Raw genomic sequence first — 11,231 nt, 5'->3', positions numbered from 1 at the left:
AGGGTCTTCGCACCCTTTTGGGTGCTCGGACCCTAAATATCACAAACAGTATGCTTGATTCAAGATTTTTATTACCCTTATTACTTGAAACGCAAAGACATTTTTAAACAATGTAGATGCTATGCATTTATCATATTAATAATATAATAATGATGAATGCCAATACTTCCCCCACATTTTTTTTGTCCTTCAGAGTTACAGTATGTATGCTATCTTGTAATCTATAATGCATTTCCAAGTTTTAACAGAATACGAACAGACAGTTAAAGATCTGATTGGTTAAAAGAAATGTCAAGCACTTAAATTGTTTGCCAACACGAGCAACTGGCAGAGTCAGATATGGAGATTTACAACACAAGTTTTTGCCTTCTCCACACAATGAGAGGTTTGCAAATATACAAAGTCTTGCAATAGTTGACAGTAAAAAGAAATGTACTAGCTAATAGTACTCAGTTATGAATGATATTTATACTTGAGAAAAAGATCTCCTCTCCAGGCCTATCAGGTAGATTGACATGCTGTCTTGATTTGGTTCATTCCCATGTCAAACGTGTCGAGGATACTAGATTACAAGATGAACCGTCATCTCCCCAGAAGAGGAACAGCACTTAATCAAGGATCTGAGTGTGTATTCCCACCATGTTCTCAACCTGAGCTACAATTACATTTTTATGTGGCTCCAAAATGAGATGTCTCAGCAAGTCTTCAGTTACTGAGGATGACAGCAAAGTGCAAAAAAAAAAAGAAAAATCATCTGTACACACTTGTCTGATGGACTTGTCATTGAACTGGATTCTTAATTTTACGCCAATTAACAAGAATCCGCAGGCAGCATATTTATGTGATCCACACGTGCACCCTCACACAAGACCCCCTGTTTGAGTATCACAATTTACTTTTGTAAAGATTTTTTTTTTTTGAGGTAAAGTGAAACCATGTTAACAAGTGTTTTTGAGAGTGAAACTAATTTAAGCCACAACACAAATGAGTAAAATGGGGGAAGCAGTGTTTCCTCTATTCATGCAGCAGTGGTGGGCTGTCAAAGTAAGAAGACCTTCACCACCACCACCGCTACTGAAAATCTGATTTAAAAAAAAACAAAACAAAAAAACAGCAACACATTATATTTGTCTAACTTAAGTCATAAACACAAATATGTAAGTAATGCTTCAATTTGCCACTTAAAGTATCCAAATGAAAGCAGTGATAACCAAAACTGGGCATGAAAGCAGCAATATACATGGAACCAAAAACGGGAATAGCCCAAACCACCACCGCCATGAAAAAGTATGAGGGGGAAACACTGGGAAGTAATCTGCATCGTACAAGTAAATGCCGTAATGTTTCCTTCAGGTGTTCTTTGGGCTAGGAGACTCGTATTTTTATAGAAAATGTGTATTTTGTATACATAAGGAGGTGAGTGCAGCATGTTTGTGTGTGTAGTATACTCTATGAGTGGGATGCTGCTTGTATTTTGGGCATCAGGGAATAACACAGTGGGCTATGGGAAAGGGGATATATAGACAAGGCAAGACAGGGTAGTGAGGGCAATGACAACCCCCCGAAGATCCTCAGAGTCCTCAGCAGCTGCAGGTCTCGGCTGACGGCTTGGCTCGCTCGTTCCTGTCCAGCTTTATTGGCTCAGGGAACTCGTTGTACAACTCCACTTCGGTCTCCTGAAATCAGACAATATATCCAGAGTGAGTGCCTCTGAGTTGCTCTTCATCTTCCAGCTTTCACAGACACTTGTGGTTAAAAATCTCAACACTGAAGAGTCAAACGGTTTTCCTTGCGCGCTTCCACGTACCTGTTTAAGAGCATTGCGTGCAATAGTCTGGAAGGCCTGCTCGACGTTGATCGCCTCCTTTGCGCTGGTTTCGAAATATGGGATGTTGTTCTTGCTCTGACACCAAGCCTGTGCTCGCTTGGTTGTTACCTGAAACACAAAGAAGCTGGTGTTAAACATCAGCTAAATGACAAATGACGAACAACACAACGGAGATGAGATCATCTCAACCCACCTGTCTGTTCTCCAAGTCGATCTTGTTTCCCAGCACCACAAAGGGAAAGTTCTCGGGGTCTCGTGGGCTGGCCTGGATCAAGAACTCGTCCCTCCAGCTATCTAGGGTCTTGAAGGTGTTGGGTGCAGTCACATCAAACACCAGGACGCAGCAGTCCGCTCCACGGTAGAACGCTACTCCTAAGGACTGGAATCTCTCCTGACCAGCTGTGTCCCAAATCTGAATGATAGAGTGGAGAGGAAATCACCCACATGGAAGACATTTACATGCACAAAACTGCCTAATTAAAGGGTAAAAAAAAAAAAAAAAAAGGTAAAACAATAACCATAATATTTACATGATTCAAATTAAAAACATTTTCCTAACTGTGGTTTTGATATTTGTTTGATTGGTATTCTGAACTATGGAGTCGTGTATTCGCCTTCAGGAGACTACTGAACAGCTCCAAAATAAAAACGTGATAGAACTTTAAGGGTTTCTGTTTTTACCGCTGATTACGATTTTTTTGCAGCTTGCAACAAAATCTGAAAAACCTGTAAATAAGAAAAAGTAATACTGCAAAGATTGATATGACATCCAGATCTGCTAAACCTGCAGTGCGGAAAATTTGTGTCGCACCTTCTAGCAGTCACAATCACACAGATAATGTCAACGCATTATGATGTATGCTTCCCTGTCAACTGCTTTCATTTGTAGGCTGCAATCCTTCCTCTGAACATCAAGTTTCCTTTTCATCTGGAGTTTCAGAAACTTTCTTTGCACATTTACAGCAATGTGAGGAGGGAGAGACTCCAAACCGTTGATCTCATTCCATAACACTAAAAATGGAGGCTGTATGACACCTCATGACGCACATCCCCACAAAAAGTCAATAGTGTGCTTTAAAAAAAGCCAAATCTGGATTCTATATGGGCAGTTTTATGTCCCAGTGAAACTGGAGTTATGGTTCTCTCCTCTTTAATTTAGACAGGAGCCTGGTCTTGTTAGCCTGAAATAACCACCCAGGGGTGTTACGAAGACGGCTGCTGAGTCGCCTTAAGAACTTTTACTATGTTTATTCCGCCATACTCCTAGTTAACACTGCCCACGCTACTGCTATGGCTCCTCCTGTCTTCAGCTCTGACAAACCAATCACTCCTGCTTTACTTAAAATGCATCGCTACAGGTGTGCCGGCATGGGAATGTTGGCAGTGATAAACCCAGTCACCAGTGTGTGAACTCGTTTTGTAAAGGCTTGAAAGTAATAAATGTTTATTATTATTCATAAAACGCCTTCACTCTAGCGTTAATCAAGATATACTTAACTTTGACCTTCGCTCAGTTAATCCAGTGTTTAAATGAGTATGAGTGGACATGCACTGGAAGACTCACTGTCCTCCTTAGTTGTGTGTATGCACAGGTTTTGCAGAATTTTCTCAGAAATAAGCCGATTAAACACATTATTAAAACACATAAATACACATAACACATAAATAAAAATCAGTTGGCTCTTTAATAGTACATTTCATTAACCTTTGAGTGTAGAACATGATTGTTTCAGATGATGCAATTGTGTTTCAATGATTAAAAAATTAGTGTGAGCATTCGTGTCATCAGTACCTGCATTGTGACAAGTCTGTCATCCACCATGACTTCTTTCGTCAGGAAATCAGCACCTATTGTGGCTTTGTATTGGTTGCTGAACTTCTTATTCACATACTGGTTCATCAATGAGGTCTTCCCAACTCTATTCAAAAAAGAGATCACAGGACAAAATTAAGCACATAGGATGAGGAGAAACTAAAAGTAACTATAACTAATTCATGAGTGAGGCCTAAAAATGGTCCCTTGCCTGCTGGTGTCTCTTTTTTAGTAAATTCAGATGCCTTTTGTGTCGAGGCTCAGCATCACTTACCCAGAGTCTCCGAGGATGATGACTTTGAGTAGTACTTTCTTCCTTGACGTCATTGTGCCACAGCTGTGAAGACAAAAAAAACTAAATTAGAGGGGAAAAGAAAACTCCCAATAGAAAGAAAAACCAGCTCTGGAAATGCTCCAACAAGAGGTTTGCCCTGGAGATGACCCTTTTTAAATGAGCCAACATGCTTCACTCACAGATGATAATGTCTGTGTGGGTCTTGAAACATACTCCAAAGAAACAGTCCAAGTCTAGGAATAGAGAAGTACAATATCTGCACTACTTGGCTTTGCTTTACTTTGCAAACAAAGAAAATTAGGGAAATAAACATGATGGAAGCACTGTATTGTACCGTGGCGCTCTAAATACAATTCCTGTTACAAATAATTCCTCCCCAGAATATGTTAAACAATGCAGTGTTGATATTATTAAGTCGAGCTGACATCTGCCACTTCTGTCACCACATCTGGGTCTTTCTGTTCTACTGTGCTGATTTTGCGATATTTAAAAATAGCTGACAAACCATTCAATGGAATCAACAGCATTGTTTCATTCCCAAGTTGCCATTCTTGTGGATTTATGAAGTTAAACATCAAGATGAATGGAAAACAAAAATGGAACACACATCCAGTTACACAAAACGGTACTGAAATGAGCAACAAATCGTGTTTTGATTCTTTACAAAAATGGATTTTGATGAGTTCCCCTCCAAAGATTTATGTTCATCCAAACAAACGGACAGGTGTTGAACATTAATCATCATCTACAGAATTTAGTTCAGAATAAACAGCTCCAACATCTTGCTTGTTAAATTTAGTGAAAAGGGAACATGCACTACAAGTGTCAGCCATATTCAACTCTTCCTCTAAGAATGTCATATATCCTGGCCACGTTGTATAATCTCCTTCAGTTTCATATAAATCCAAGAGCTGCAATAAACATAAACACCCACTTCCCCTTTTTGTTTCATTTAGGAATGTGTCTCAATAATTGATAAAAAATCTTAAGAACTGCAGTCGTATTTCTTTTAAAGGCCTGGATCCTGAGAAATAGTTTCCCTACTAAACCCCGTGGCTCAAACATTCTCATCTTTGTACCTGCTCGAGGCTTTACGAAGCAGTTCTGACTTTGGCCGAGCATGCTACGTAATAACAACCTCCTCATGCAGCTGTAATGACCAAAGTCCAAACTCTGTTACCGACGGGCTTTAAATTATCATTCACATCAGGCCAAAGCTGGCAGACAACAGTGCTGATAGAAGTTTCAGATACACACACGTCGTCAAACCTTGACTGTAAACGATCTATTGTGTGAGCAAAGAACCCAGGGCTTGAGGCAAAACGAGCGCAGACCTCTCGGTGCGGCTCTCATAATCTGTACCCCATGACACTGTGTCAGGGACTGATCACATGGTTTTAAAACACAGGACTAACGGAACCATGACTTGGCAAGCATGATTAGCACAGCAAGTACTGTGGCTGGACGCCATACACCTACATCTGTAACCCATATGTACAGATTTAACCGTGACTGCAAAACAAAAAAGAAAAAAAAAGTGATTAATCAAGATTAAAAGTGAGTCGTGTTAACATTTTACCCAGTGCCCATAAAGACACCAATTAGGCTTGCAACGGGTTAGCAAGGTAGAAAAAACATTGAATTTGGAGACTAAACACTAGATAGCATGGCGAGCAAATACAAGAAAACAACGATAACAGCGTCACTTACAAATACACGTCATTTCAAAACAACCAAAGCAAGCTGTTTTTAGAATTAACGTCCACTATTAACAACTAGCTACCACATCAGTGACACTTCTTATTTTAAGCTAACATTTCGTTAGCTAAGCAAGATTTATTACCAGATGTGAAACTTGACGACAGCTATACTGTTAATGTCTATTGTCAGTAAAACCACCAACTACAATCACCACAAACTAACCTGTGCGATGATCCTTCGGTAAAAAAAAAAGAAATCAAAAGTGCACTTTTCCTCCGGCTCGGTGGGAAGCTAACGCGCAGGCTAGCTAACGGGCTAACAGCTCCTACAAATGTCTGCCGTAACAAAACAACACGTTTGGAGCGTCGACAGCTGAATTTGCTCCGATAGCTAGCCTCTCAGCTAAGCCTTCTTATCAAAATCAACACTGCCACTGCCGACGTATATCTCCCGTCGTGTAATGATGTGGTATAATGGTCTGTTTCGCCCAGTTCCCGTTGACGCTCGCTTTTCCTGTCGAGCTAACGTGCTAGCTGCTAGCCGAGCACCGTTCACTTCCTCCAAAACAAGCTCTGTCGGTGAGCGCTGACGTCACGCGCTGGACACGCCTTGTTGCACAGAAACAAAACACAAACGTTTGATATTAAAGGTGCCATATGTTGAAAATCCCCTTTTATTGTATTTTGACGTTGTTCGAAATTTGGAGATGTAAAATAAAAGCTCCTAAGATATTAAGATATGTTAAGATATTCACTTCTCCCATTGCTCAAGGCAGGTTCGTTTACCTTTAAGAGCAGCTTGTGCGAACTCTAAAATGTCTCAGTCATGAGTGAAGTAAACAAAATGTTGTGCCGCAAGAGTGAATGCAGAAGTGTTCATACAGTCCCAGTACCTGAAAAACCAGCTTGTAAACAAGAACTGGGTTTATTGTTGTTTTCATGTCAAAAGTTGATTTTTAGTGAAACCTGAACTCAGTGTTTACATCTGTTTGCATCTTTCTCTTCTTGTTGCAAATTCATATCACAGTCAGTGAGAGCTACTTAGTCTTATTAATGGCGAGTTATAATCTTATGTATGGGTGGATCTTTGAAATGCTCGTTTTCATAAACTTGATTTAAAGCTGAATTGGGTGATGGAGCCTTTAATTAGTCCAAGAGAAGAAATGCAAGAATTGGTGAAGTTCACACATTAAGTCCCAAAACATAATACAACGTCAAAACAAATTCAACGCGTTACAGTGTCTTTTTTTTAATCGCAGTGAAATTTTATTATGGATATTTCATTTTGTAGTTGAATAGATGTGAAATAGTGGAGCACAGTGGGTGAGAAATGTAAACTGTGATTTTGGCATGCAAAGAAAAGTCTTGACTCTCTTCTTAGTGGGTGTAATCATGATTTTAAGATGTTATTTTCTGGTCTCCCATTTCTCCATTTTCTCCCATTCGCGTCCCGGTGGGGTAACCGGAATCTTTCTGTGTCGAGTTTGCATGTTCTCCCCGTGCAGCGTGGGTTCTCTCCGGGTTCTCCGGCTTCCTCCCACAAGGTCCAAAAACATGTTGAGGTTAATTGGTGATTCTAAATTGTCCGTAGGTGTGAATGTGAGTGTGCTTGGTTGTCTGTCTCTAAGTGTGGCCCTGCGATGAACTGCCGGTGGTCCAGGGTGTCTCCTGCCTTCGCCCTAAGTCGGCTGGGATAGGCTCCAGCCCCCCACGACCCTAATGAGGATTAAGCGGTGTATAGATAATGGATGGACTTTTATACTTTTCTTTTACATATATTTATTTAGAATTTCTTATATCTAGATTTCTATATTTATTGCCTGTCTTGTTATTGTTGTGTACCACAGTTTCACTCACCATGTCAAATTCCTTGTGTGTGCGAGCTCACTTTGCAATAAAAAGCCTTCTGATTCTGACAGTTGCACTGTGCTATGTGTACATATGTATATAGCCAAATTCCTTTAAAATGTATTTAATTTAATCATGTATATATATTTAAATAGCATTCCATATTGTACTGCTGCTGATTGCTGTGAGTTACCACACAAGTTTCGTTGTATTTTGCACACTGACAATAAAGCCTCTACCTCTATCAATCGGGATTTTAATGTTGAGAGTTTTTCAGTCACTTTTGGTGTCCACATGACAATGCTAGATTTCTCCTGTGTTGCAAATAAATTGTAAATACACCACTTTCAAAAACCTATTACCTGTTTTGTACCACCTTTTATAAATAATTGTGGTTGATGTTACTCTAGAGTCTCAGTGTTATGAGGTGATGCCATCGTCTATCAGAAGTCAATGTGCAGAGGCCAGATGATAAGAGTGTGATCAGTACTCCATAAACAAACATCCTGTCCACAACCTGTATCCCTGTTGACTGAGTTAGAGCTTTGGATGTCAAACATTACTGCAACAACTTCTTACCATACTTATGGCAAACAATTCTTTATTTAATTATTAATCCACGATATCATAGCAATCATATTTAAAAGCGACACTAATCTGCCGAAACCCGGGATCGAACCAGGGACCTTTAGATCTTCAGTCTAACGCTCTCCCAACTGAGCTATTTCGGCTCGAAAACAGAAAAACATAAGCCATGAAATTGTCTGCATACAGTGACAGACATGAAATGCTTTAAAAGCTCTCACGATGGCACAGTGCCAGATCTAAATGGAGGTTTGCCCATTATCTGTGATTGGGGTTTTTAGGTTTTGTTTTGTTGTTAAAATAATTGACGGTTAAAGTTACAGGTTAATGTGTAGCAGAAACACAGTACCTCAAACATTCTGTATTTACAGTGAGAGAAATGCCTTAAAGTCTTAATTGTAGCTGTGTTGAAGGTAGCGAGAGGGATGTACTAGAAAGCATGATTAAGCCTGAAGTCAGAGTTTTCAGTGTCACAAAGGTGGTCCCCTGTTAACCTGCTTGATTGCCATGGTAACTGATGCTGCACTCATCCCTACTTTGCAGGAACACAGAAGCTGCATTTTACGCTTAGCTCTGCCCACAACAGCTCTGATTGATAATAAAACGCACAACACAAACAAGCCAAAGTATTTTGTTGAAGTTAAATCATTACATACTACAGAATGGGCGGACAACTTAACTTATAAATAAATATCCTGTACAGAAATGAATTCCATTTGGCCAATTGAGAGCTTTGGTTGTCACTCAATACTTAAACAACTGTATAACACAGTTTTGGGAAACAAGTCTTCATCTGGTTATCAATTTGAAATCCATTTATGTTCTGTATCATGGCACTCTCACATTTAAAAGCTTCACTGATCTGCCATAACCCAGGGACCTTTAGATCTTCAGTCTAACACTCTCTCAACTGAGCTATTTCGGCCTGAAAAACTCAAAAAACTTTCCTTATAATTCTGTATATACATTTAGATACATACATGCAATACTTTGAAATCTGAATTGTTGCTCTGTTGAAGGTAAGAAGAGGGTTGTAGTACAGAGCAAGACTGATGGGTTAGTGAGGTATGTTGAGCCTAAAGTCAGACTTTTCAGTGTTTAACAGCTCAAAGTCTCATTAGAAAAAAGCAGCTGCACTGACAAGCAATGACGAGGAAAATAAATATATTACCTTGTATGATTAACAGTTTTTTTTTCAGCACTGCTCTCTTGCATCATTTACAGTAACAGCACTTTTTACCTTAAGAATTTCTATTATTCCATCATAACAACCTGCTCATCTTGACTTAAGTAGGCTATAGGTGATTTGTCCGTTTTGTGTAGAAAAACAGTGGCGTGACATCCATCATCTATACACCGCTAAATCCTCACTCGGGTCGCAGGGGGGCTGGAGCCTATCCCAGCTGACTTAGGTTGAAGGCAGGGGACACCCTGGACAGGTCACCAGTCTATCACAGGGCTACACTTAGAGACGGACACACTGACACCCTTTTTATGTGAGCACTCAAAGTTTGAAGAAGAAATCCTGGATGAAGGAAGAAAGTTGACAACCACAAAGTTTTGTTGAGATGAGTTATGGGAAGAAAGCCTGGTTATGTTGAACTTGTTTAGCAGTACAGAATCTTTGCCCAACTATGAACTGAAAATCCATTCAATCATCACACATTGTCATTTCGACAACATTTAAAACTGACACCGGTTTGCCAAAACCCTCACGGCAAACAATTGTTTATTTAATTTTAACGCCACGATATCATAGCAAACTCATATTTAAAAGCTACGCTTATCTGCCGAAACCCGGGATCGAACCAGGGACCTTTAGATCTTCAGTCTAACGCTCTCCCAACTGAGCTATTTCGGCTTGCAAGAAAACAAATAGATGGCATCAAATAGTGTAAATACAGTAGAAGATGTGAAGTGCATAAAAATCTGAATCATTGCTGCGTTGAAGGTAACCAGAGGGTTGTACCACTGAGCAATATTAATGGGCTAGTGAGGAACGTTGAGTCTAAAGTCAGACTTTTTACTGTGACAAAGGTGGTCTTTCTTCCACCTGTTACTATTTCGAGTTGACACTGAAGCAGCAACCTTCGCTTGGCTCTGCCTGCAACTCTGATTGATTAAAGAAAAAAAGACAGAGCTTTTTTTGTCCCACTATAGCAGGATGATTGTGCTGTCCAGTTAGACCATATATACGAGGTGTGTCAGAAAAGTTCCAGGACTGGTGTCACAAAAAATAGATATCAAACCCAAACTACAAACTATGAGTTTTCCCCTTCAGACGACCATCTACCACGTCTACAAAGATATCCTGCGGCACTTGCTTTGTTCAGTGCATGAGAAGAAGCCAGAGTTGTGGCAGGACAAGTCGTGGCTGCTTTACCATGACAACGTGCCTGCTCACAACGCCCTGAGCATCCGACAGTTCCTGGCTGAGAAGAGCATCGCCGTGCTGGAGCAACCTCCCTACTCACCCCACCTGGCTCCGTGGGATTTTTTTCCTCTTCCCTGAGCTCAAGGGGGTCATCAAGGGGACCCATTTTGAAGACGTGGACTACATCCATTTAGATCTGGCACTGTGCCATTGTGAGAGCTTTTAAAGCATTTCGTGTCTGTCACTGTGTGCAGACAATCTTATGGCTTATGTTTTTGATGTTTTCAAGCCGAAATAGCTCAGTTGGGAGAGTGTTAGACTGAAGATCTAAAGGTCCCTGGTTCGATCCCGGGTTTCGGCAGGTTAGTGTTGCTTTTAAATATGATTGCTATGATATCAAGATGGCTGTGACGACGGAGCTGTGGAGGATCCAGGAAGAATCCTTCCAGGAGTGCATGGCGTCGTGGCAGAGAAGGCTGGGAAAGTGTGCTAGACTCCAGGGGGATTACTTTGAAGGGGAAAACTTGGAGTTTGAATTTGAAATATATCTTTTGTGACACCAGTCCTGTAACTTTTCTGACACACCGTGTTCTACAGAATTAGCTGACACCTTAACCTGAAAACAAACATCCTGTACAGAAATGAATCCCAGTTGACTTATTGAGTGCTTTGATTTGCAGACATCACTCGAACAAATTCATAACATAGTTATGTTATGTTGGCAAACAAGTCTTTGTCCGATTATTAATTTGAAATACGTTTATTCACTGAATCAAGGCACTTAAAAG

At 40.3% G+C, this 11,231-nt stretch overlaps 1 protein-coding gene and 3 non-coding genes across 4 annotated transcripts; 1 reads left to right on the top strand and 3 right to left on the bottom strand.

The window, feature by feature from the left end:
* Nucleotides 1-53: 53 nt before the first annotated feature.
* LOC103359881 (ras-related protein Rab-7a) lies at nucleotides 54-6,033 on the bottom strand. Its single transcript, XM_008285438.1, has 6 exons — nucleotides 5,860-6,033; nucleotides 3,916-3,978; nucleotides 3,621-3,747; nucleotides 2,022-2,240; nucleotides 1,808-1,936; nucleotides 54-1,676 (listed from the first exon to the last, which is right to left on the bottom strand). Exons 2-6 carry the CDS (start codon nucleotides 3,966-3,968, stop codon nucleotides 1,581-1,583), a joined length of 624 nt encoding a protein of 207 aa, XP_008283660.1. The 5' UTR covers nucleotides 3,969-3,978; nucleotides 5,860-6,033; the 3' UTR covers nucleotides 54-1,580.
* Nucleotides 6,034-8,142: 2,109 nt separating this feature from the next.
* trnaf-gaa (transfer RNA phenylalanine (anticodon GAA)) lies at nucleotides 8,143-8,215 on the bottom strand. The gene has a single exon. It is a non-coding gene; the product is annotated as a tRNA-Phe (tRNA).
* Nucleotides 8,216-9,857: 1,642 nt separating this feature from the next.
* trnaf-gaa (transfer RNA phenylalanine (anticodon GAA)) lies at nucleotides 9,858-9,930 on the bottom strand. The gene has a single exon. It is a non-coding gene; the product is annotated as a tRNA-Phe (tRNA).
* Nucleotides 9,931-10,731: 801 nt separating this feature from the next.
* On the top strand, nucleotides 10,732-10,804 carry trnaf-gaa (transfer RNA phenylalanine (anticodon GAA)). The gene has a single exon. It is a non-coding gene; the product is annotated as a tRNA-Phe (tRNA).
* The last annotated feature ends 427 nt before the right edge of the window (nucleotides 10,805-11,231 follow it).

The sequence above is a fragment of the Stegastes partitus genome, unplaced genomic scaffold (assembly GCF_000690725.1).
Source record: "Stegastes partitus isolate 25-593 unplaced genomic scaffold, Stegastes_partitus-1.0.2 Scaffold402, whole genome shotgun sequence".
In the NCBI taxonomy this organism is placed as follows: Eukaryota; Metazoa; Chordata; class Actinopteri; family Pomacentridae; genus Stegastes; species Stegastes partitus.
Note: the sequence above shows the minus strand (reverse complement) of the source record. Positions and strands in the feature narration are given on the sequence as shown.